Source organism: Nanorana parkeri, unplaced genomic scaffold, assembly GCF_000935625.1.
Source record: "Nanorana parkeri isolate BGI_ZX_2015 unplaced genomic scaffold, ASM93562v1 scaffold617, whole genome shotgun sequence".
Lineage (NCBI taxonomy): Eukaryota > Metazoa > Chordata > Amphibia > Anura > Dicroglossidae > Nanorana > Nanorana parkeri.
The window spans coordinates 574,995-601,835 of record NW_017306885.1 but is presented as its reverse complement, the minus strand read 5'-3'; the positions used below and the strand labels follow the sequence as shown (position 1 = coordinate 601,835).

The following is a 26,841-nucleotide window of genomic DNA, read 5'->3' as shown; positions in this document are numbered from 1 at the left end:
TTACAGCAGATATAACAAAACACTTACAATGGTATATTTACTAGTGATGGGCTCGGGCGTGTTCGCAGCTCCATGCGCCGAGCCCGCCAGGAAGCTGGCAGCGCAAATCACAGGCACTGAGACATATCCCGATCTCTGCAGCTGCGGACCGGGATAATGTCTCAGTGCCTGTGATTTGGCGCTGCGGCGCTATCAGCTTCCTGGCGGGCTTGGCACGTGGAGCTGCGAACACGCCCGAGCCCATCACTAATATTTACCAGGACAAAAGCAGAAGTTCACTGTTAGGGTTTAGATACACTTTAAGAAGATTTTGTTGTCCAAAAGGATTGTGGTCACAAATTTGCAGATATGAAAACTTCTCCTAGTGGCCTTGGCTGGTTTTATCCTCTATTGATATTCATTTTGATTTAACTACTCAAATCGATTTGATATCACAGCTTTCAAGGACAGTTTATATACCACTATTTGGGTATATCTTGTATGCTTTTAAGGGAAGAATGAATGCAGTGTTGTATTGATCCTGACCACTATGTGAAAGCTTGCTTCTTGTAAGTGACAGCTACAGTAGATCAATGTAAACAGTATATAATCATATCACAGTACAATTAGCAGGCCTTACAGTAACTGGTTATAAGAGTTCTAGTAGATGTAAAGCCAATCACTTAAATCTCATACACACTTTAACATGTTCATGTTGTTTTCCACATGCAGCTTTCATTAAATAATACCTGGTGGTCCTGGCAGGAAGGTCTTTGTTCAAGTACATCCTGTTATAGAGTAATAACCATAAGTGCTCTTGCGTTACCCCATGACACATTCCCTTGGTGGACACTACAAGTTATCTGTGCAGATTGTGCACAAGGAGTGCATAATACAGGAAGTGTCTAAAGAGGCTGCAAGAGATCAGCATTGCTGAGATGCAGAAAAAAGTTGACAACAGTATTTTTTTCACATGATCTCTTGTCCATCATTCTCCAAGATAGGGCAATTGTAATGAAACAAAGTCACTACTGCCCTCTGCTTCAGCCTTACTATAAAGCATGAAGACGTGGGTGCTTTTTAAAAACGTACCTAAACCAAAAAGAAAATGAAATATATTGCACCATACCTGTCCTGTGGTGTGATGTGGTAGCTACATTAGTTTTGTTTCTCCTTTTTTTTTCACCGCCTTATGATTCTGCCAGTACCACCCAACCAATCCTAGAATGACAGCACTCACTCACCATACTGAATTAGGACAACAGAAACAACACCGCACTACAGAAGTTCACCCCTTTCCTCTTTGTAACATAGAGGTGTGTGGTTCTGTAGTCCTCAGAGATAGCTTAGAACAATTTAATTTTTAACAGTCAGCAGAGGCAAAGAGCACAGGAAGTTATCAACTCACAAGATTTCAAGCAAGATCTGCAGATGCAAGAAACCCTTTCAATGGTATTTTCAACAAACCAAAAATGACCTAATAAGAGAAGTTCATTGTTAGGGTTTACATACACTTTAGGCAGAAGGAGCAGGCATGTTCTCCCTGTGCTTGCGTGGATTCCCTGAGGGATTTCCGGTTTCCCCCCCACACTCCAAAGACATGCTGGAAAGTTAATTGGCTCCTGTCTAAATTTTCCCTGTATGTATGTATGTGAGATAGGGGCCTTAGATTGTAAGCTCCTCGAGGGCAGGGTTCTAATGTAAATGTGCACATGAATGTGAAGCACTGAGTACATTTTTGGCGCTATATAAATGTAATAAATGAATACATTTAGGGAGAGAGACTATGACATTGACCTTTAATTACAGTTGTAATGTATAGTTTAAAGAGCTTCCAACATGCAGCACTGCTATTAACAATGTAAAAATTTGGTTGTTCCAATGCTATAAATTTTAACTTGCATTTTAAATCCTAAAAGCCACACAAGCATACCTTCTGGTTTTTGGCCTGTTGCAGAATTTGTTTTTTAATTTAAATGGACATTAAAATGACAGTGTAATCCAATATTTAATACACTGATTAATAATTAAAAGGTAAGTGAATAGTTTTGGCAAAACACAGAGTTGATGTAGAGGATTTTTAAACATATCTACAGTGCATTTACTGTGTGCTCCTTTAATTGGGTTAATTAGACTCAAAGACTTGAAAGAAAACTGTTACCATAGCAATTTCATCTTTCACTGTTTAATAGAATTGAATTAACATCTGTGATTCCTGAATCATTAATATCGTTAACATGTCAGACTCCAGTTACAATTGCACGCACCACTTTCTTCTCCTGAGGCTTTAGATCTTTGCTGGTACAGCTATATCTAGCATGATAACCATAGGCAGACAGTTACCGGATTACTGATCTATATACCTTGGGTACACTGCCTTCTATGAAGATTTTAGGCTTGATGACCTTAACATGACATGAGACATTTTACTGACTGCAAAGCTTTGAGGAGCTATGAGAAGTCTCTGTAGGTAATTGATTTGCTAGTGTCAACCTGTACTTTTATTTGTACTCATTTTGGCATCCACAATAACTCTGTATGTAGACGGGGAAATATTAAAATCCAAGCATTGCTGGTTGTCAAAAAATCGAATATCTTCCAGCATGACAAAAATGGATTAAGCTCACCACACTTGTTACAATATGATTGTAGAATCTGTTTTAGCTCTACCAACAACTATGTAGTGCAGGGGCCTGCCTGATTGGATACCAACTGATTGGATAGATTAGGTAGGTCCTCATATTACATAGTTTTGGTAAATTGACCAACGTGAATGGTGACCTTAAGAGTGAAAAATCCCACTTTAAAAAGCATGTTTCTAGTTTAAATTAAACCCCCCATCTGAATTTTTACACCTCTGAATAGAAAAAGAGTCTTCTCACCCCAACAGATGCCATTTTCCCCCTGTGCCAGTGGAAGCAATTCAAGATCTCTCCTTCTATGTCAACAGACAGTGTAATGTGCCAAATCTGTTTAACAAACCAGATGCCATTCTGTGGACATATATTAATCAAACCATTTGTGCAGACTGTGCACCTGCACATAGAGGGGTCATATATACTAGATTTTGGTTCAGAACCAGAACCCCCTTCTGCTATCATGTGTACCTGTACAATACTCACTTCTAAAGCAGGAGGTAAACTTCAAGATGCCCTAACCATGCTCCTGGTTTGTAATATCCAATTGGTGTTGTGCAGTGTTCACCTTCTTTACTCCCTACCGCTCACATTTACTCTACAAAAATTGTTGTAGCACAGGGGTCCTTCTGTGATTAGTAGGATGGTGTTTCCTCTGTTTATAAAGGGGACCCGAGATGTGTCTTAAGCTCGTGGGGAATACCATTTGGATTTGAAATCTGCTGTATTTATAGTCAGATAAGTGGTTGGAATGATTTATTATTTAATAAAGTTTTGAAATCTATCAAGAAAAATATGAGAAGGACAAACATCCTACAAAACATACCTTTTGTCTCTGCTTGGCAATCCATCTTGTCATAAGTCTCTATAGTGTCCCTATACTTTCTGTTTCTGATATTTACCTTGGTTAAAAGAGGGAAGCCACACAGAGACACTGGAGACAGTGGCACACTGGAAAGGTACGTAGCAAAAGGTTATCTGGGAGCCAAAGGTACAAGTACAACATACGAGAGGGAAGCAACACAGAGACATTGAAGAGATTGATATACGGGGAAGGTGAGTAGCAAACTACAACGATGCACAAGGGATGTGTGTTGCAAAGAGATACGGGAGTAGCAGAAATTCACAGAAGTGTGTACAAAGAGATACAGGTTACACAGAAGATACACACAAGGAGTAGAACAAGAAGGGGAATGCACACAGGGAGCACACAGATAGCACAGAACAGAGGAAGGCCTGCAAGACACTGAGGTGGGATAAGGAAGTAAACAGGAACATTGAAGCATTGAAAAACCTCCAAGAGCAAGGTAGGGAATAAAAAGCCCAACAGGTAATCCAGCGGGGCACACAGGAATCCCAGAGTACAGGGAACCAAGAGAGTGCGGGGAATGCCAATCACAGGAATTACAAGAAACACGAGGGGTCCGACACAAAAGATCAGACTTGTTGCTCAAACAAGAGCAACAAGTGAGATAGTGCTGAATAGGGGAGGAGAACTGCAGATGGGAACACCATAGGCTGACAACCAAGCACCAGGGACCAACGGAAAAGTCTGGCACAGATGGCTGGACATTGTGACACATCCTACAGATGCTGGGAGTAAAGCTGGGTACACACGGAGCGAATCTCTGCCGACTTAAAGTGGTTCTAAACCCTCCCGTTGTTTTGCCTATATCTACTGCTATCAAGCAATAGATATAGGCAAAAACAGCGGTTTAAACTTACCTTTTTTTCTTTGCGCGCTCCCGCGCCGAGAATCAGGAACTGCTCGTACAGCCGCAAAGGAACTTGGGGCGGGAGCATGCGCAGTTCCGATTCTCGGTCGGGAGACGAGCAGAGACGCAAGGTGAGTCTATGGACACGTGCACCCGCCTGCAGACACCGCTGGATCGGAAGTGCCTGCAAGCAGAGAGGAGTCAGCGCTGGATTGGAGAGCCGCCGCACCGCTGGAGGAACAGATGAAAACATCAGGAAAGATGAAGAAGATCGGAATAAAAGACATCATATAAGGTAAGTGCTAACATTAACATTGGGGGAGGGGGGAAAAAATTTGACTTTAATGTCACTTTAAGTTGTTTACAATTTGACCCAGTGAAAGGAGGGAGCAGACTATCATTTTTCCTCTACCATGTTTCACAGTTGGAATTAGGTTTTGGTGTAGGTGTGTTTTACTTTTCTTTATACACAAACATTACATTTTTGAATAAAATATCATATTTATATTCTAGAACAGGAGTAGGCAAACTCCAGCTGTGGTCAAACTACAAATCCCATCATGCACCTGCCTTTGGGTGTCGTGGCTGTCAGTCTTTCGGTGCCTTATGGGATTTGTAGTTGCACCACAGCTGGAGGGCCAGAGTTTGCCTACTGCTGTAGAACAGTATCCCAGAAGCATGATGGGATATTCATAAGGTCATTTGCAAACTTAAGACATGGAGACATTTATTTTTTTAATTTTCCTTGGAGACAAGTGGCTTCCTCCATTGCATCTTTTCATGCGTTTTCTTATACTGGATACATGAATATAGACTTTGGCAGGGGTTTAGGAGATTTCTGCTGGTCAATTGCGGTTACCCTGTTACTTTTTAACCCCCTACATGTTACAATATAGGCATGAGCAGGATTTCTACCCCTGGAAGTAGTAGCATCAGTAATGTATTTTCTCCAGTTACAGAAAATGTGTCCTACTGTGCTCTGTTACACATCTAGGTCTTTAAAGGAGAAGTACTGGGAGAGTAAAATCTACTATTCCCAATACTTAGAGCCGGTGACACTGCAGCTGGCACACGCTGGCTCTATAGACCGAGAGCTGAGCGATCATGTAAGCGCTGATCACTCAGCTCACAGTCTCCTCTCTGCAGTGAGCAGTCACGGCTCCCTGCAGGGATTCCCCCCTCTCCGTTCATCCAGTGATTACTGGGGGGACAGTTAAGAGAGGGGGCGGTCTCCCATTATAAGATAGCGGCTCCTGGCTGCCCGGGAGAGAAACACTTTCTCCCGGAAAGGTTTACTCTGCTCGATCGTTTGTTTTTTTTCTGACATCGGGGGCCGCCATAGGAATGCATAGCTAGATTCCTATTGGCTATTTCACTCTGCAATAGCCAATAGCAAACTAGCTATTGCACCCGCCCTCTGCTGCTGCAAATCAGCAGAGGGGGACCTGCAGTTCCCCATCAGGTCCTCTTCTAGTGATTGACAGCAGTAGAGAGCGGGGGCAATAACTAGTTTGCTATTGCAGAGTGAAAGAGCCAATAGGAATCTAGCTATGCATTCCTATGGTGGTTTTTTTTATTTTATTATTCTGACGGCGTACACCAGTGGTTCTCAACCTGTGGGTCGCTGTGTGATTTCTGCTGTGCTAGTTGAGAGTCCTCCTCAGCCCTCTCCTAGCGCAGCAGTGTCAGTTCTCACGCCACGCCGCCAGATGTTGCTGCAGCAGCCGCGTCATCCCTAAATGTTACCGTTGGGGGTCACCACAACTTGGCAAATGTTACCAAGGGGTCCCGGCCCTAGAAAGGTTGAGAACCACTGTTCTAAGGTCTCCTGAAATGTCTGTTTATGGTGAAATGGTTCATGATTCTAATTCCTCAAGATTTGTCTCTCTTCATGATGCCATTATTTCAGTGGTTCACTTAGCTTTTCCATCAAGAACCTTAAAGTCTATGTCTAGCCAAAAAAGGTTTCTGCGGATGGATAGAGTGGGAAAGTATTGGATCCCTCTCAGGTTTTTACTGCTACCTGGGGGGAATTCACATTTACTTACTGTCCTGCAGGCAACGGTTGTACCAGACAGACGGACACTGAAAGTATGAGGACATCTGCAACAGGGACGCAGACAAATAAAAAAAAATGACAGGGGCCTTTTATTTATGTCTGTGTTTTTATTGGGGAGTTCCCTTACCTACCTGTCTGGTAAAACGTTGTTGTCAGGACATGAAGTGGGTGTATATATCTCTAACAGTACAGCAGAGAGCATTAAAAAAACCTGACAACGCATATCTCACTCTATCCAAAACTACGAAAAGAGTTTTGTCTGGACATACACATATTTTCCTTAATCGGTAGAACTATGACTGCATACATTGGTGTGTCTATTATATACTGTAGTAATGTATTTTCTGGATCTGACCACATTTTAGGTGCCATTCATGCAAAGGTCCTTTTTTTTTCTTGAATGTAAATGTGATTGCAAGGTTATTTAGGGTGAAACATTTGCAGATTTAACAATTTCTGTCTTATGAAGTGGCACAAGCTGTCTTGATAACAGATGTTTGGCTTGTTGCATTTATCGTCAGCCTGGTTCTTTAGATCGATATATACACTTGTGACTTCACGTTAAACTCACATAAAGGGGCTGAATATAAAAACAAAATCATGTCTTGCTGTGCATTCAGAAAATGCTATTTTCTGAAGATGGTACCGTGTTCTTCTCCCTCCCCAAAGGTACAGTGTGGGAGCCTGATGACTCATTCAGTGTCTGGAAAATGCCACTAGATTAAGGCACTGCTAAAAATAAGCACCTACTGCTTGAAAGGGAGGAATAAGATTGGCAGAAAGCCAGGCATGTTTGGGTCACTCTTCTGTGAGAAGGATGTACAATCTGAATATATGAAATGTGTATTCGCTAAATCTGAATCTGTCATTATACTAGTCATAAGATATAATGGTCATATTTAATAATGCAAAGGGCAGTAACCATAGCAACGCGCCAGCAGTTACCTTTCACTGATCTAGTTAAAGATAACATCTGGTTGCTATGGGTTACTACATTAATTTCTCTTTGCACTACCTTATTTAAGAAGCCCAATTATGCAAGTCTACTTTAGTGTTGGATTTGTGTGTTTACTTAAAGTAATATTGAACTTACATTTTATTTCAATAATGAATCCTGATCAAACAAATATACATCGCCCAGCAAAGTATTTCTTTACCTTCTAGCCCAAACACTTTTCATGTTTCTGTACAGTTAGCTCCAACTCTCTCATCTCTGCTTCCCTGAACTTCCTGTGCAGTGCATGGTTTGCCTTGCTGTGCCTGTGGAGACAAGCAGAGCATACTAGCACACATAAGGGTGACTCGATAGGACCCTGCAAGGGAAAGGAGCCACCCTACGGGTCAGACATGGTGTGAACAAGCCCAAGTTTGTTTCTTGTAGATTCAGCTGGTCCCCTGAGCACTAGCCCTGATATCCTGTTTTAGGGCCGGTTCACACCAATTCCAGTGCATTCCAGCATGGTTAGCTGCTGGAATGCACTGGGTCGCATACTGTAAGGCTCTCTGCTTTCTGGGGTGGAAGGGGGCTTGGTGGTGCATTCAAGTCAATGGCACTGCAGCCGCGCGCAGTCGCCTGCCCCAGAACCCATGGCACAGTAATGCCCGCGTTGTGGTCCAGCACGATCGCAGAAATTAGTGCATGTACTATTTTTTTGTGATCGCACGAGACCAGAACACAGTCCATAACACAGGGAGCCTTAGAGTATGCGATCCAGTGTGTTCCAGTAGCTGGAACACACTGGATCCGTGCTGGAACACACTGGAATTGGTGTGAACCGGCCCTAAAACAACAGGATATCAGGGCCAGTGCTCAGGGGACCTGTTCAATCTTCAGGGAGCTAAAACTTCCAGGGCTTGTTCACACCATGTTCAGACCAGATCTGAACCAGAAACGTTTTTGTCCTCACCTTAAATGCATCCCTATGGTATTTCTGGGCTCTGTTGACACCCGTACTGTCCATTCCGGGTAAGGGAATGCTGCATGCACTATTTTTTCTGGTCTGGAACGCACCAAAACGCATGTAAACTCATCAAATATTTTAAGTTAAAAAATGCACCAAAACTCATAAGAATAAAGGAATAATGTCACCAGCACACCAGTTTTTGTTAGTCAATGATCCATTTTAATGGCACATTGCCATCCAATACACAAGCGCTTTCGGGGCCGCAGGGGGTCCCCTTCATCAGGCTCAGAATGACGGGGTTACTCTGGTTAGGAGTGCAGCAAGACATCCTGTTTTTAAAACTCATAAGAAAACACATACAAAACGCACTGCACTATGTTTGCAGATCTGCTCCAGATCTGGTCCGGACATGATGTGAACAAGCCCTCAAACATCAAGGAGCAGCATAGATTGTAAGCGATTTATCCCTTTGAGGGTTTACAGCTGTATTTCAGTGGATGAGGCGCTATAATCATACAGGAAAATATTATATTGGGCAAAAAATGATAAAATATTGAATTTGCATGTACTGTACATTTGGATGTGAGCAACCAAAATTATTGTATTACAGTCCATTCAATTACAAATGCTAATAAACACCTTAAAGAACAATTCGCTAATCCAAAAACAGACACTGCGAGAATTGTTTTAAAATCAGTTTACTATTGTAAACCAAAATCTGATGAAATCATACCGTATAAGCTGCTGGCTGCAGTCCTATGTGCAGCTCTTTTTTTCACTGAACTCAGGAGATCTCCACAAAGATGTTACTTTTAAGGTCATGCTTTCCCTCGAGCTTCAGAAAACTGAGCAGAGCTACAAACATACTTCAGTTTTTTTATGTGTAATGTTACCCGACATCAAAAGAGAAGTGAGTAAATAGCCAAATGTACGGAGACATATTGCTTAGCACAGTGGATATAAAGGAGAATGCATGTTCCAGAAAGTGTTCCCTATGTTTAGGCTACATGTTTAACTTGGGGCTTCATTTAATAAGGCAAAGAAAAGATGGCATGAACCCTTGACAACAAATATGGAGCTTTTCATCTACAACTCTGACAAGGGCCAAATTGTGATGGCTGGACAACTGGGTCAGAGCAACTCCAAAACTGCAGCTCTTGTGGGATGTTCCCAGTCCACAGTAATCAGGCCTTATCAAAAGTGGTCCTAGAAAGGAAAACCAGTGAACCAGCAACAGGGTCATGGGCCGCCAAGACTCATTGATGCACATGGGTAGTGTAGGCTGGCCCACGTAGTCCAATCCAATAGAGGAGCTACCGTAGCTCAAATTGCTGAATAAGTTAATGCTGGTTCTGATAGAAAGGTTCTTCAACACACAGTGCATCACGTTTTTTGCATATGGAGCTGCATATCCACAGACCAGTCAGGGTGTCAATGTTGACCCCTGTTCACCGCCAAAAGCACCTACAGTGGGCACATGATCATCAGAACTGGACCACAGAGCAATGGAAGAAGGTGGCCTGGTCTGATGAATCATGTTTTCTTTTACATCATGTGGATGGCCAGGTGCATGTGCGTCACTGAAGTGGGGAAGAGATGGCACCAAGATCCACTATGGGAAGAAGGAAAGCCAGCAGAGGCAGTGTGTTTAATGGTCGGGTCTTTTCTGCCCGTGCGTGCCCACTAGGGGGCGCGCGAGCAGAAAAAAATTGCCGTCTGGAGACGGCAACCTGCAAATGCAGCAGTGCCGTCCATCCGTTTTTTACTACGGGCGGACGGCAAGAGGTTAAACAATGTTCCTACTTAATAATGTTCCTCTTTTCATCTCAGAAATTAGGCTATAGGTGTGTAAATAGCACAGAGGCAGCATAGAGGAATATTTGACCCATTACAAGTATTCACACAGATCAGTAGTCTGTTTGGGCAGTGTTTTGCTGGGAAACCTTCGGTCCTGCCATTCATGTGGATATTTCTTTGACACGTAATACCTACCTAAACATTGTTGCTGACCCCCCTTCATGGGAATGGTATTCCCTGTTGGCAGTGGCCTCTTTCAGCACGATAATGGACCCTGCCACACTGCAAATGATTAAAGAATGGTTTAAGGAACACAACAACGAGCTTGGGATGTGCTTGAAAAATATGTGCAATCAATGGAGGCTCCACCTTGCAACCTACAGAACTTAAAGGATCTGCTACTGATGGCTTGGTACCAGATACTACAGCATGCCTTCAAAGTTCTAGTGGGGTCCATACCTCTACAGGTCAGGGCTCTTTTGTTAGCATATGGGGGATCTAATCAATATTAGGCGGGTGGTCATAAAGTTATGGCTAATCGGTGTAAATACATTTCTTTAATTACCAAAACTCTTTTTATCTATTGTGCTTGGCTTTATATACCCTGTACATTATTGATTGTTTTTGGCGCACCAGTTAAGGGGAAATATTAATACTGACCTTTATAAATCACATAGTTACCTGTTTTAATGTTGTCGCATGATGAGATTCTACATACTGCAGTTTTTTTCTTTGATGGTTACGTTATTTTTTAAGTGTTATTGACCATTGTAGATGTCTGCAGAAGCCAAGTAATTTTGTTTGTTACGTATGTATGACCAATAGTTTACTGAAATGATTGGGTATCACCAAGAGTATGGTAAGGGTAAATATTTTGCTTAACCAGTTGACATCCGCGGTGTTAAACACCCTTCCCATCCAGGCCATTTTTCAGTATTCAGCGCTGCGGTACTTTGACTGACATTTATTCCGTCATGCTACATATAGGCGATCGGCGGGCTATGGACCCGCTGATCGCCTATATGTGAAACACCCGGTAACGGGTGTGTTTAATGGTCGGGTCTTTTCTGCCCGTGCGTGCCCGCTAGGGGGCGCGCGCGAGCAGAAAAAAATTGCCGTCTGGAGACGGCAACCCGCAAATGCAGCAGTGCCGTCCATCCGTTTTTTACTACGGGCGGACGGCAAGAGGTTAAACAATGTTCCTACTTAATGATGTTCCTCTTTTCATCTCAGAAATTAGGCTATAGGTGTGTAAATAGCACAGAGGCAGCATAGAGGAATACCCCATTACAAGTATTCACACAGATCAGTAGGCAGTTAGGTAATAATTATCTAATATTTGAGAGTACTTTTAAGCTTGCCCCAAGTCAATGTACACATAGTTGTCAGGGCCTTTGACACATGCAGACTGCTGAGCATCCCCTGAGGCCTGGTGATGAAGATGTATAAAGTAATTCATTGTAAAATAAAACCTGAGCTGCATTTTCATCCCACAGTAGAGAGCGATATTGCGCTGACTAACACCAAAACTTAAAAATTTGAACATCAAGTGTATATTTGTAGGAAAAGATGGAATACACAAGATAGTCAATAGTGAGATTCATTTTCTTGTGTTTTCTTCCGTAGCATCCTCTCAGTACATGGTAAAACATGGTCTGGGGTTATTGTTGCACACATTGCTGCATGCCAAATGTCACTGTTTGGTTCACTTTAGGACATTTGTACATGCTAGTTTATATGCAAAATTGTGTTACTGCTATGACTTTTTAACATAGTATCATTTCTGTTTTTTTCCCCCTAGGTGCTGCAAGATCAAGTCCAATTGCAAAACCAGGTTCCACGTCATCTCGTCCGTCATCTGCAAAAAAAGCAGCTCCGAGTTCTTCAGGAAAAAGTGACAAAGATTTGGAATCACAAGTTGTACATCTTAATGAACAGGTAATACAGTCTCTATATTCGGAACTAGAAGAGCTAAATGCCGATCATCACCTGATTGAGCTCAATGTGAGACCAACATCCATTCAGATTACAGACTATAAAGCCCTGCATGTATGTGAGTAAGGTCCTCAGATGAGGGCTTCTTAAACTTTTTGCTGTATCATGATAAACTCCAGGCCATACACAGTAGCACTGTGTTGAACAGATCTGTCTAAACACAGCACTTGTCAAATCTAGACTATATACCTAATGGGTTATTCACTATTGAGCGGAAGGATACAGCCTTAGCTTTGGCCGCCGAAGCCCTTTGGTTCAGTCGAACTGAAGGGCTGCTGTACGGGTTATTCACAATAGCCCGTACAGTGGCGGAGCGGCTCAGCCCAGCTGAAAGCATATGCTGTGGGGGAAACTCGAGTACTGTTTTAAAGTATATCTTAAACACATTTGTTTCATTTTAAATAGAGTAGGCAAGGGTTAAAACCTTTGTCAGTTATTTTTGTTCCACCTTTGTCCCAATGGGGAGATTTCCCTTCACTTGCTGCCCTGTAGATACAATTGGAAGGAAGAGTACATCTTTCCAGAGTTAGGGAATTGCCCGCTTATGCAGTTGTCACCAGAACCCATTGGAAGATGTCCCCTTTATCTTCTGGTGACAATTTAAAAATTTGGATTTTCCCTCACCTTCAATTCTGGTGACAGTGGTTGCAAGAAGAGAAAATCAGTCCCACAATGAGGAAACAGGTGGGGACTCCATCTAAATCTAAAAAAAAACAAGTTTTGGCTTTAAGCTGAGTAATTTCCGTCTGTTTGGAACTGCGGCATTGATACACCAAGACTGTTTAAAGTAGTAAAAAAGCCAGAACCTGAATAGGTAATACCCATTTAAAATAAAAAGGTTATAGTTACCTATAGTCTTCATAGATAATTTCTTTGTTAGGAGCACATAAAAGATCTCAGCTGATGCCTACAAAAATATATGTGCGTCTTTAATGACCATTGATATCTTCTAGACTGCAAAGCTGCCTCCCCAACCTGATGAAATCACAGGTTGTAGATGGTGGCCATTTAATGTTTATGGGTAAATCTAACCATTCATGCTTTAATAATATTAAAACTGGAAAATCTCAGGAATCCACATCCAAGTCTGTTCAAACCCTGATCTCTTCTATCCAACATAAAGCCATTTTAATATATTTGTATATATAATTTTTTGTTATGTATGCTAATTGAAACATGTTTTTACCCACTTTTTACTTTAGGTGCATTCATTAAAGCTTGCTCTTGAAGGAGTGGAGAAGGAGCGAGATTTCTACTTTGGAAAGCTGAGGGAAATTGAACTTCTTTGCCAAGAACATGGACAAGAGGGTGATGACCTTGTCCAGAGGTTAATGGATGTCCTGTACTCTACAGATGATCACGTAGGTGTATGCTTATAAAAACACATTGCCATCATGCCCAGCCTATATCCTTTCCTCCAAAAAAAGCAGGTTCGCGGGGCAGCACACATCACCAGATGCCTCCTAAGCAGTGATTACCGGTACTTACTGTTATCCCCTAAACTATGAGTGTGTGGGGCTACTGCAGGACTATATAAATCGATCATTGCCCAAGGAGAGACCTGCAGTAATCGTCAAGCTTTATTTGCAGTGTTGAAACATACAAGGCATTTAGTGTATTTAATGGCAAGAGTGGGGCTCCGTTTACTTTGAATAAACAATTTTCACAGCTTTAAGAACACTGCAGAAACAATAGTACATAATTTTAGGGATGCACTGATAACGCCAAAAGTGCCATTTTGGTGCCGATACATCGGCGCATCTGTTCTTTCTCTCCTCCCCGGTGGGCGCTGCTCTGTGTCCCAGTGGAGAGGAGAGAAAGTGACAGCCGGACTAGTGCTGCAGGAGGAGAGGGCTGTGAGCGTCCGGCGTCTCTCCTCCCTCACCGCTCAGCCTCCTATCACAGTCCGGCAGAGCAGTGGGTGGGCGGAGACAGGCCGCACTGTCACAGGAGGCTGAGCTCTCCTCCCACACCGCTCGCTCAGCCTCCTGTGACAGCGTGTCAGAGAGGAGAGCAATATACAGACACTCTGTGATCACTGAGTGTTTGTAGATAATTGAGGACATGGTATGTGTACTATATCCTCAACTATGAATGGATGGGAAGTGATCTGCATCACCTCCTGTTCATTTATAGTTGTAGTTATAGTAAACATACCATGTTCTCAAGTTATCAATGAACAGGAACACTCCTAGAGAATTCCTGTTCATTGATAACGGCCTGCAGAAAAAGAGATTGAGTACTCTGTGTCCTCAATCTCTTTTTCTATTTTAAAAGGGAAATATCAGGGCTCTGTTTAGACCCCCAATATTTGCCTGAAGTCCCTAAAAGTAATGTAAAAAATAAAAATATTTAATAAGAAATGAATTAATAAATAAATATAAAAGTTTATAAAAAAAATAAATACAAATAAAATATTAAAATGTATTATTTAATTTAATTTTTAGTTTAATTTAATTTTTAGTTAATTTTTTGTTTCGGCCTGACAATTTTTTTTATTTCGGTTTCGTTTCGGTTTAAAAATTTCCATTTCGGTGCACCTCTAGTAATTTTAGTACATTTGCCTTTGAGCACCATGATCCTGGCTTCACTACCTGGTGAATCACTGGAATAAGTAAGTGGGACAGAAGAACAGACCTTTCAGACATCATTAGCAACATAATTGCTCAGGGCAGGGGCCTACTAGGTAGTGATGTTTTCATGCAGCAAAACCCATGCATTGTAAGTTGAACGCCTGTTATTTGCTAAAAGGCCGATTCACATCAATGCAATGCAGTTTAGTGTGAAAGGGAAAGGTATATGGGCCCGGTCACACCTACACATGTGCATTACCTAGCGTGCTGAATTCACCAGAGCACTGTAAATCCAGCCGGGGGGGGGGGGAATCTGCAGTGGCGAATCCCTTACTTCTTTCTCATGGGTTTGCTTTAATGGCAGGACTAGCTGCCACTTGAACAAACTATTAGTGGCTACAGCAGGCTCTCTGCGTTGCTTGAAGCTTGCTAACTGCTTGTGTAGGCCTAATTCAGAGGCATATCTACTAGAAATTGCACCCCTGGCGTCCTGCCCAGTTGGGCAGGATGCTGTCCAGAGCATCCCATCGTGGTAAGAGCCGGGTGGGGAGATGTGTAAGGGCCACAGAGCAGCATTCCCCTCCCCCCTTTCCTTCAAATGGTGCCCAGGGCATGTTCCATACCCTAAATACACCACTCACCTCCTTAGCTTGTTTAAAGCAACAACCAACTCTGATCTGTGTTAGAACCCCAAGATTGGAGCTGGAACAAATCTGTTCAAAGCTTTCGGATATTTCTGCAGATGCTGAACAGTTATAAGCTGACGTCTGTGAGAACCCTGCCTAAGAAATGTTCATATGATCTTTCAGAGGAATAATTCAGAATGAGAGCCTTTCTTGTATACAGAAATGATTAAAAGAGAGAATAAAACTAGATATTCCCTGCTGACTGTGGTTGGAATGTGAATTCCATCTCTTGGCCAGATCCTCGCCATTATTATTATAATATTGCTGCTGGAAGACAATCATCTGCTGAAGGGCAGATTAGTCACTTCAGCTACAAATTCCTCCCACTTCTGAAAATGAAAACCTCTGTGCTTGGCTGTCATGACTGGCAACTGTACAGGAGTCCAAGTCGCAGTGTCACAGTAAACTAGTATGCAAGGGGTTTGCTTGCTTTTAGGTTACAATGCCAAGAAAATGGCTAAATACACAATGATTTCCTGGCCCTTGCCACATTTTAAATGTATATCTGTATACTTAGAAATGCTCCCTGTCGGCAGCATACTTTTTTGTGTGGGTATCAACCTACTGATGAGGTCTTTGCGGTACCCTTTTCTCTCTCCTGTAAACTTAAAAGTGAAGTAAAGATAAACCTCGAGTGCCAACATGTTAGAATGACACTGTTATACACTGCGAAAAAAAAGCCCTACTGTTCCAGTACTGACATTCCCATTCTCAGTTGGATACAAACTGTGCATTAGACTTATACAAGCAATATAATAACATATCAGCCATATAGGTTTTATTTGAATGTTAGAAAACTTATAATTTTACCCACCAATTTGTTGTGGTAAACCTGAACCTACATACAAGCTGTAATATATACTTATGGTTGTCTATGTATTCCAATACAACCTAGACACTATCAGGGTTATTCACTAAAGGGTGACGAGTTTGGAGAAGGCAGGAGAAGTGACCAATCTAGGAGAAAATAGCCGATTTAGAAAAATTCTCCAATTCAGCTCACTTTCCAGATCAGCTATGTTGTCCTAGATTGTTCACTTCTCCCGCCTTCTCCCGCCTTCTCCAAACCCTTCACCCTCTTGTGAATAACCCTGATCGTTTGCAATAACAAATATAAATCACTCGTACTGCAGTAACTTATTACTCGCCCTAAACAGACAGAAGAATCTCAAGGCGGTCAAATACTGTTATCACATATTTACCGAAAGAAAACAGACTATACATTAAGGTTTACTACAAGGACTGAGTAATGAAAGGTAGTACAGTATAGTCCAGAATGTTAGTGTGGAAGCACACAACACAGCAAGATGTAACAATATGGGGATATTACAGGGTCACCACAAACCTAAGGCAGTAGGTAATTGGATTCTACTTCTTGATCATCCTCTGCACTGTTACACCAGGTCTAATCATGTTAAGCCTTCAGTCAGCTATGAATTTGCTCCAACATTTCAACATCTTCAGGTTGGCTGAGAAAAGTTTTTGTGTGTTAGAGATTATTTATATTGATTCTATGTATTCTTATATAGAACAGATTCTGCACTTAGATTTTTCTGTATAAAAGATTTGGTTTTAGCTTCTAGAGTCTAGAGGTTTCTATCTCTTCTAGAGGCTTCTATGAAAGCATTATTACTGCTAGCAGTGTTCTTACATAGCACTTAAAAAGCACCTAATGCTCTACTAAGACCAAAGCTTTGCAAATAAATCTTTCACCTAGAGTGTACGATGGAATATGCTGTCGATGGATGCGAGTGTCTTCGCTGTGCATGTTAGTATGAGATCATAGCAGCATAATTTGCATTGCCTGTATTGTCAGTTATAGTCAATGCAAAGTGCAAGGGTTTCTGTAATTTTAGCCAGCAAAAGCTGAATACATATTATTATGACATTATGTGACCCTAATGAATGTTCAGTACGGACATTTTCTTTGTATTTCCATGAATTTGTTTGTGGTTTGTACTGAAAATGTCATAGATTGCACACATCAAGTGCTATTCATTAGTTATGTATAATGTCTTGTGCACATTACCCAATATATATACAACCTGAGAATATCAGACTGACAATGTTACATCTATGCAGAGCTACTGTACATTAAAACAGTCTGAGTTCTGCTACCGATCAGTCACAAAGCATTATTACCTTTGTGAGAGGCGTTCTTTAGATGCTGTTATTCTCTGACTCTCAGACTGTATGATAATTTCCAGACAGTGAATCCAAACCTATTTCAATTGTTTAGAGGCAAAACCTAAATGAATCCAGCACCGGAAATAATTAGACCATACCAAATTATTATATAACATGGGTAGGCAACCTTGGAACTCCAGCTGTGGTGCAAATACAGGTGAAACTCGAATAATTAGAATATCGTGCAAAGTTCATTTATTTCACTAATGCAACTTAAAAGGTGAAACTAATATATGAGATAGACTCATTACATGCAAAGCAAGATAATTCAAGCCGTGATTTGTCATCATTGTGATGATTATGGCTTACAGCTCATGAAAACCCCAAGAACCCCAAATCCACAACCTCAAAAAAGTAGATTATTACATGCAATCAATAAAACAAGGATTGTACATAGAACATTATCGGACCTCTGAAAAGTACAAGCATGCATATGTACTCAGTACTTGGTTTGGGCCCCTTTTACAGCACTTACTGCAATGACTTTTGCACGATATTCTAATTATTCGAGTTTCACCTGTATATATCTCATTATGCCTCTGCGAGTGATGTCTGTGGCTGTTAGTTCTTGACGTTCCCTAAAAGCTGGAGTGCTGGGGCTGCCTACCCCTCGTATACAGCTTTGTTTACAAACTGCATTACCTCCTCTGGCCACTAGATGGGGATGTATGTCTAGATTTGGTTTCTTCGTACACTGCAGCAATTTGTTTATGATACAATATGGGAGGTAAATTAAAATGAATAGGAAATATAGTTTACACACACGTTCACAGAACCACATATTAAGAACCTATTGAAATTAGGCGATTTCTCAGTGGTCCTTACAAGCCAAATGCCCTTTCATAAAAACAATGCCAGTATGCCGGTATAATCCTGGAATGTAGAAGGAAGGTGGAGTACTGAATAACACACATGCAAACTACATGCAAATAGTGCAGAATATAAACACATGTCCAATCATAGTAATGAAGCTACAGCGCTGCAGGTTATACACGGCTTGATAAAAGCAACTAGTTTAAGAATTGTGACTGTCAGTCTAAGAAGAGATGTGGTAATGAGCGCCTGTGATCATAGGAAACATTCATTATTACACAAAGAGATTTCCTAAATCTCTTCACAACCGTTATCTGAGAGTTCCCTTTCCGATAGAGAAAAGGAAAGTACTCGTGCTGTATTTAGGTGAGGGTAAATAGACATTAAAGTGGCCACACAGAAGACAGTCCTTTGATTGAACGGTAGCACACCTTGTCATCAACATTTTCAAGATGCAATCAAAATATTAAAGAAAATGTCCAGGAAAAACATTTTTCTTAACCCTTGCAGAGGGACTACCCAAGCATTGCAAGGGTTAAAATGTTTTCCTGGAGATTTTCTTTAATATTTTGATTGCATCTTGAAAATGTTGATGCACTGCACCGATATTAGTATCGGTGCCGATGCCGAGTATTTGGGCGAGTACTCGAGTCATTACACGCTGCCCGGCTTCCTGATTGGCCGGGAAGCCGCCTCCATGCTCCCTTGTCACTGATTGGTTGGGAAGCTGGCCAATCAGGAAGCCGGGTGCTGCATCGTTACACGGCGCCCAGCTTCCTGAATGGCCAGAAAGCCGGCTCTATGTTCTCTCGTCATCCAGTGATAAGAAGCATGGAGACGGCTTCCCTGCTAATATTCCCCATTCTTGGATGTTTCTGTACACTCCCAGAATAGAGGATCATTCTGTTTGAATTTGGTGGACCAGTGTCCAGCCTATGGTTGTGGATTATCCATTGTCCAGAACAGTGAGACTACAATTGTAGTATTGCATCCAGTGAAGTACTGAACTGGAAGAACATAATGTTTCTGTTTAATTACAGGAAGGCCACACAGACCAACATGAAGGTGATGAACATGACCACGTTCAGGAGGATCCACAGCAGCAAGACGAATACTGACCACCGATCCTTTCATCCCCCTCACTGTTGTCATTTCACGTGGGACTTTCTTTCAGGAGAGCAATGTGTGGCCAGTCACAATCGGCACACCTGTACCATGTAATGTACTATAGTGAGTGCCAGCCAACCACTGCATTCTGTACCAGTTACTTCCCCAAGACGTGTTTACAGAGCTTGTATTCCGGCCCAAGCTAAAAGGAAAGGGCAGGGGGCTACTCGGCAGCAGCTTGTCACACTTGACTGTTTCAGATTGTTTTCAGATCTTTTCCCTTATTTTTTTATTTATTTGTAAGTGAGCTATCTCCTTGTTTTCCAACTGCTTGCTTCTAATTGTAATATCGTAGAATATTTATATAATCATGTCATGATTAAGAAGTGTCACTACCACGTATCACGAATGTAAACGTGCAAAGTCATAAAACAAATGTTTCACAAGTCCCAAACCAAACAAAGCTGATGAGTAAAGCGAGGAGAGAGAGGAGAAATAGAAAGCAGATGGAATGTTTCTTTGTTGTTAGTTTTTCCCTTCATTGGACTAAAATGCAGTCATGAGATAAAGGTCATGTCATCAGTGAAGATGCAGTTCTGTGTGCCACCAATATATGCTGTATATTATATTAACGTTTACTTGTCTCCCTGTCACCATACACTGCAGGAGGACTGGAGCCATATTATAAAGACTTAGAAGGGTGAAGAGAAATGTTTGCTCAAAGCAACCAATTAGGTTACACCTCTGCACTAGAAATTTTACAGTTGGAATCTGGCTGGTTGCTATGGGCAACACCCAGATTTCTTTCTTGCTCTGCGGATTAGCTCGGCTGACTCTTGCAAGGGAAAGTGTTTGCTTTCTAGGTCTTCCATACTTTGAGGATTGTTCTATCCTATGCAGGAAATACCTTGAGTTTGAGAAGTGCATACGATATTACATTCCTAAACATGACGCTCACCAGAACATAAAGCTTTTTTTGTTTCTTATTTTACTTTTTTTGGATAAAATGCATATTATATTAATATTTTTGTAAGTGTTTATTGCTTTTCTATTTTGTTATTGTTGAATTAGCAAGTTGCCAACTGCAGTTCACACAATAGTTGAGTTTTTATCTAGGGAAGTGTTACTATTGGGTCACGTTGAATGGTCATCTCACAGAGATCTGTGTGCTTATTATGGACATTTGGTATCTATCTTGGCTACAAAGCAACATTATTCGCTGTTTTATGAGATCTATCCAGCACCAGCCTTTTTCTCAGTATCATTGTTGAGATGAGACCAGCTTGATCACATAGTAAGACCCATCACTGTTTTATTCTTTTTACTGCCAGGGTCCCTCCAAATAACGGTAACAACAGCACAGCACTATAATAACAGAAGATAGACAGTTACACTAAAAGAAACAAATACACTTCTACCAGGACGGTTTCAGTTTCCTCTTCCTCATCTTCCCAAACGTTCACGGCAGTAACACAAATATTATATCAGTGGCAATATCATATGATGCTTACAAAGCAATAGTAATGCACTGTAGTTATCTGAATGCAGTATTAATGAGCTGCAATCCACAATATCACCAATAACAATGTATTCTTTCCCATTCATATACTACCTCTAATAACAAATGGCGTATCAAAGGGATAGAAGACTACACAAGCAGCTTTAAAGTGCATTGTTCTCTTCACGCAGCCTAGGAAGACATTTTTGAAGCCTTTTTTAATAACAGGTCGCAAAGAGTGGTACGCAGTAAATTAAGGTCACTAGTCACAGATCAGCGTTCATTGTTAAAGCCTGGTATGGGACTTCTTGTCATAGGTTACCACCAAGCAGTTCCCTAAACTGTTATTAAAAAATCTGTTTTGTTGGCTGAACAAAATTGCTTGGCTGGGGCAAACCATTTCAAGAGCTAAACCACTTTTACTAAAGATACAGCCTGTGGTATCATAAAAAAACACTGACAATACTTAGAGACTTCATGGAAACCACTTTGTGAGCTACAGTGTGGACACATATAGAACCGATAATGGTCACAAACACTCTGCTCCTAAATGGCTGCCCCAAGGGGTTGTAGGTGGCAATTGGTAACACCATATGGATGCCAATATTGTAAACCAGCCTTAAGGAAGCTGGTCAATTGGTATAGACATTTTTAAAGTAAGTGTGACAGTCTTCTTTGGATTGTACTGCTGTATATTTCATGGCTAAGTTTTTCTCATTATTTCAGTATTTTGTTTCTTTTCTCTTTTAATGAGTAGCACATCATACAAAAAAAAAAAAGAAGTTCTATATGAAATGTAAACTGTAAGGAATGTAAACATATGTATTGTTAAATATAAATAGACAGGTAATGAAGTCCTGATTAGATGGAAAGAGTCTTATTTGGATGTATCACACTCATTTTACCATCCACACAACTTGTCGCATGATAGAGTAGGTTTTTTTGTCTATGAATATGTGAATAACTTGCGTTTTATCTTTTTACATATTTAATAAAAAAAGTATATGTTATAAAAAAATGCCAATTTTACCAACTATTCAACTTGGGTGCAAATTGTAACTTGTTTGTCTGTTATTAGAACCTCCGGATTCATTTTAAGATGCATTTTGTCTAATAAAATGAGTTAAATTATGAAGGAAGAAGAACGGCTTGATAACGGGGCTTCAGTCTAAGTAATCATATGACTAATAAAACACAACCCAATTATGAACATAGAGATTGGCTTTCTTGGAGAAATGTAATGCTTGGAGTATGATGTATGAATTCTGAACACATTTTTAAAAGCAATGCAGAACTTTGGATAATATTCTTAAGTCAATAACTGACTCCTGGTTAAACTACAGTAGGCCTATGTAGCACGTCTTCTCCAAGGAGTATGAAGCTGGTAAGTTCCCAGGATGCAGCAGCTGTGGTATCCTAGTAGAAAAAAGTTCTCTCATTATTCATGGTCATCCATAGTCTTTTAATGACCGTCCAACATCTCCTATGGAAGGTTCCAGTTTTCCAATAGAACTTGTGCATTGTGGAGACATCTTTATGGTGACATAATCCATGCTTAAGCTGCCATCATATCACATGCAGGCCTGATAGTATGATCCACACTTCAGTCTAATGTCTTGTCCATGTGATTTTCAACTACAAAGTCTGAAATGTGCCACCAGACAGCTCTGTGTCTATGGTTCCTAAGCTGCTTGATATTTTCCAATGTAAAACCGAATCCCATTGAATGGGAGCTGCTTAGTGGCTTATTACAAACATCTGATCAAACAGGATACACACAGTGAGGCCCTTACTGCTCATCCCAGGGGTAAGGGAAATGGTTCAGTCATTAGTTTCATTTAAAACCTCTGGGATTAATGTTACAATTATCCAACATAATTGTAATATGAATACATAGATGCTACATATCTTGGAGTGGATTGGATTTATACGGCATGCTTTTCATTTAAAAGTATATCAAAATCCTATGTCAGCCATTTTGTAATTACGTTTTATCTTTCCTTTTCCATCTGCACCAATTCTTATTTTTGAAAACTGCCAGAAATTCACAGAAATGTCTCCTTGCTACCATGACAACATTTAATGGTCTAGATTCAATAGCGGAACTCAAAGGTTTTGTGACACAGTTCTGGGATTATGGCTAAGGTGCATTATAGGCACCACTGAAACTCCTGGCATGCGTTTCTGACTCTATGGAGCCGTGGTCCCAAAATAAAGCACTTTACTTTCAATATATTTGTCATTTTATATACAGTAATCAGCATTCAACAAACAAAGGTGAACAATAGATACCGTAGGTCTTTACAGTGACTTGTGATCAAAGGTAATGGTTGCAAAACATTGAAGCACTATAAATTGGTGGCTGCGATCCAGCTCTAGGTCTGCTCCCAAGGGTGAACTTACAGGTAAATACGTACTTTTCATGTCGCTGAATTTCAGTTGTTGTAGGATGATCTGTAGTCAGTGCACATTTAACATAAACTCCAGCAGACAGCAAGGAGTGGGGTAACCACATGTGGTGGCTTGTTAGGATACAGTATTTAATAGAAAATATAAAAAGTCATTTTGTCATGAAAATAATTTTCTATAAAGAATCCTGAGATGCAAATAGAAAAGTGACACACAGTCTACTTTGCATGATCACAGAAACTATTGAATTGAGCAAGGTATTGTCTTCATGGTAAAATAGCTGCTGGATAAATTGCCTTTATCATTGAAAATACTCATTTTAAAAAGCCAAAAATGTATGCCCTGCTCTAACGTGACTCAAGAGTCTGCCATGTATCCATTTTAGAAAATGTACTGAACAAATCATTCCTTTATTCTTTAACCAATACAAAACATTAAATACATTTTTCATTCTTAAACCAAATGTCTTATAAGACTACAGGGCTTGTTTAATAAAACATTAGTGCAAAGAAAGTACAGTAATTCCATGTAGCCAATCAGCTTTGAGAAATGTAGTACAGTTAAACTGATTGGATAGGTCACTATGTCTTACTGCATATGATCTCATTACAAATATTGTGTAAACCATAACCAAACCTGCAATGTACATTGCTGTGTAAGCCCTGCATTGGTCCCTTGCAATGATTATCAAGTCTAGAGTCTGCCAGTGACAGACTCCTTTATGATTCCTCCCTTATGGTTCTTAGACTTTCAGGCTTCAAAGAACTTCTTCAAGGTACATGTATAAATGATGAAGTCTTTGGTCAGATGATTTCCCTAAAAGATAGATTGAAACAGTAAATATTTTACCAAAACCTAGACCGTGGGGAAATCGCAAAAGCACCCTTGTGCCTAAATATTAAAATCAGTAATCAACCGTCTCTGACCCAGTTTAAAGTGGCACTAAACTCAGGAGGTAAATCTTAAAAATACATTCAAGTACTTTAAAACTATTAATAATGTATCTTAAGTAGTCACCATTCCATGCTCGCTTCCGTGATGGATTACAATCTCAATACAAATGAGTAAACTAAATGTGAGATTGTAGACCATCACAGGAGCTTGGAGTGTTGACTACTTTACAACACACACAGGGACCATGGGGAACAAAAGTATCCACCCTCCAGAAGTTTTCATTTTCTTAATTTCAAAAGAAAGCTGACAAAGTACCTCCAGGATAAAGCCAATATTAATCAGAAAGGGCTTTACACTTTATCTGGAGGTTGAAAATCTTTTTGACAGTGATCAGAAAAAAATCAAGTGAAAGGCCCCCTCTTCCTGTGACATTTTAATATGCATTATGACCATTATTAACATGTCTTATGGTGTGTTTTTGTACTACATTGTAATATACAAGTCTTTTACTGTATTAAAAGTGAGCAACAAATGTATCACATCTGTGTATTGTATATAAAGTTAGAAGTCAAGGATATGCCCGACTTTTGTGGTTCCATCTCACCGAAGGTAATCAATATTAAGGCTATTCCAACAACCTTCATTTAACAGTGTCACATTATTATACAATACTTTTTTTATGTATTAGGGTTTCCTTACATTATTATTTATTTTTATGTAAGGAAACATTCAATATTTTCAAGTTAGTTAAATATTTAGAAAAAATGGAAATATTTGAACTGGTTTTAAGAAAACAATATGTTGATTGTTAAATAACTTATGAATAACCTGCTGTAAGTAATTCCCATACGTTTCTGCTGAATGCAGCTTCCGGCTTTAGTTTACATTTTACTATAGATAGATCAGGTCAGATCAGGATCATTTCAAAGCTGCGACATGACCTCTGGATGACACACACTACAGGTCATAGTGAGATGGTGAACATCAGGACATTTAGTTAAAGGGGAAGTTCTGAGTCCCTGCTCACACTTTGGCATTGCATGAACACGCACTAGTGTATGATTTGGCATTAAAAAACGTGCAGGGTGTTTGCGGTGCCATTACCTGTTAATGGCACCCTAAAGGCAGCTAGAAAAACGCACAATTTGTTTTCCCATGTGTGGATGCACAAAAACATGCAGGGAAACAATGCAGCACACTGACAGCTGAAAATGTTGCATGAGCTACGTTGCGGTGTTTGTGTGTACAGCCCATTGATTGAATAGGCTCAGGTACGGCGTTCACACTATGCAAAGACTGAACTGGGCCTCACAGTAGTCTCCTGTGATAAACATATAAGCGCTGCCATAACCAACTTGTTTTTAACAGTGCAAGCTCCTCTACTTAGTGAGTCATTGCCATAAAACGAACCCGACCTAAACTGATGATTCAAATTTAAACTTTACATTAATCAATAGGCACATGTCAGCTCTACTAAATATTACTATTTTGGGTAATAAATTCCTATTTGTTGCAATGAATAAAAAAAAGACTACTCCCGAGCTACGTCATGTAACCAGAAGCACATGGTCTCTGGCTGCTATGAGCATTGTGGGTGTTTCATAGCATTAGAGACTTTTTTTTCCACTGACTCTGTCCGGTAAGGTTGCACTAAGAGTGCAATGTAAGAGTATCGACAAGCAGCATCTAGGACGTAGAGGCTGCATGTGTAATGAGTAAATATGTTCTCTCCAATGTCTACATAACAACTACAAAATATATTTAGACAAGATTTTAAAAGTATTTTTAGATGGCACCTGCTTGATACAATTATTTATATTAAGCTTTTCAATTCCAATTGTAGCTCTCAAAAAAAAATAACTGTGTGATCTTTAACCACCGGCTGTTGTAATTAAACGGCTGGACAGCGGCTTCTTGAATGGGGGTGGGCGTTTTTAAACGTCCCATCCCGCCCCGCTTGTGCCCACCGCTTGGCGGCAGGCACAAGCGGAAAATCAGCCTGCAATGTAAACAGCCGGCGATGGCTGTTTGCATACAAGCGTTCGGGCGTCTGTAGAGACGCCCGATCGCTTGTAATGTGTGTGCGCCCACCCTCCGCCACAGCTCCTCCCTCCGCCGACCGCGAGCCTGGGACCAGCACAGCAGCTCTGTGGCCAGAGATCAAACGGAGATCAGTACACAAGCTCCGTCTGATCTCCTCTTCGGAATGCAGGAAGTGATGTTTATTACATCACTTCCTGCATTCAGTGTCACTCTCCGGTACAGAAACTGGAGAGAAGCAGGTGTTTGCTTCATCAGCTTCTCTGAGGGTCCCTTGGTGACATTAGGGGTCTTAAAGACCCCTGATGTCTCCATAAAGAGGACCTGTCACTGAAAATTAGCTATCACAAAGGAGGCTTGTTCGTCCCCTATGTGATAGCAATAAAGTTAAGTGCGTAAACGACGATTGCATCCATTACGCCGCACATGTTACGTATCGCCGTGAACGTCACAGTGAGAGCAATATTTCTCGGCCCATCAATCGCTGATGACACTAACCTGATGAGCGGTAAAAGCTTTTAAAACCTATGGCCAATTTTGGGTATGGTA

The 26,841-nt window shown here is 40.8% G+C and overlaps 1 protein-coding gene across 2 annotated transcripts in view; it reads left to right on the top strand.

Annotated features, from left to right (window-relative positions):
- Positions 1-19,883, top strand: part of MAPRE2 (microtubule associated protein RP/EB family member 2) — a 146,469-nt gene extending 126,586 nt beyond the window's left edge. For both annotated transcript variants that reach the window (XM_018562966.1, XM_018562965.1), the window contains exons 5-7: positions 11,892-12,028; positions 13,288-13,446; positions 19,385-19,883. In XM_018562966.1, coding sequence (XP_018418468.1) covers positions 11,892-12,028; positions 13,288-13,446; positions 19,385-19,462 — 374 coding nt within the window. In that variant the 3' untranslated portion in view covers positions 19,463-19,883. The remainder of the gene's footprint in view (positions 1-11,891; positions 12,029-13,287; positions 13,447-19,384) is intronic.
- The last annotated feature ends 6,958 nt before the right edge of the window (positions 19,884-26,841 follow it).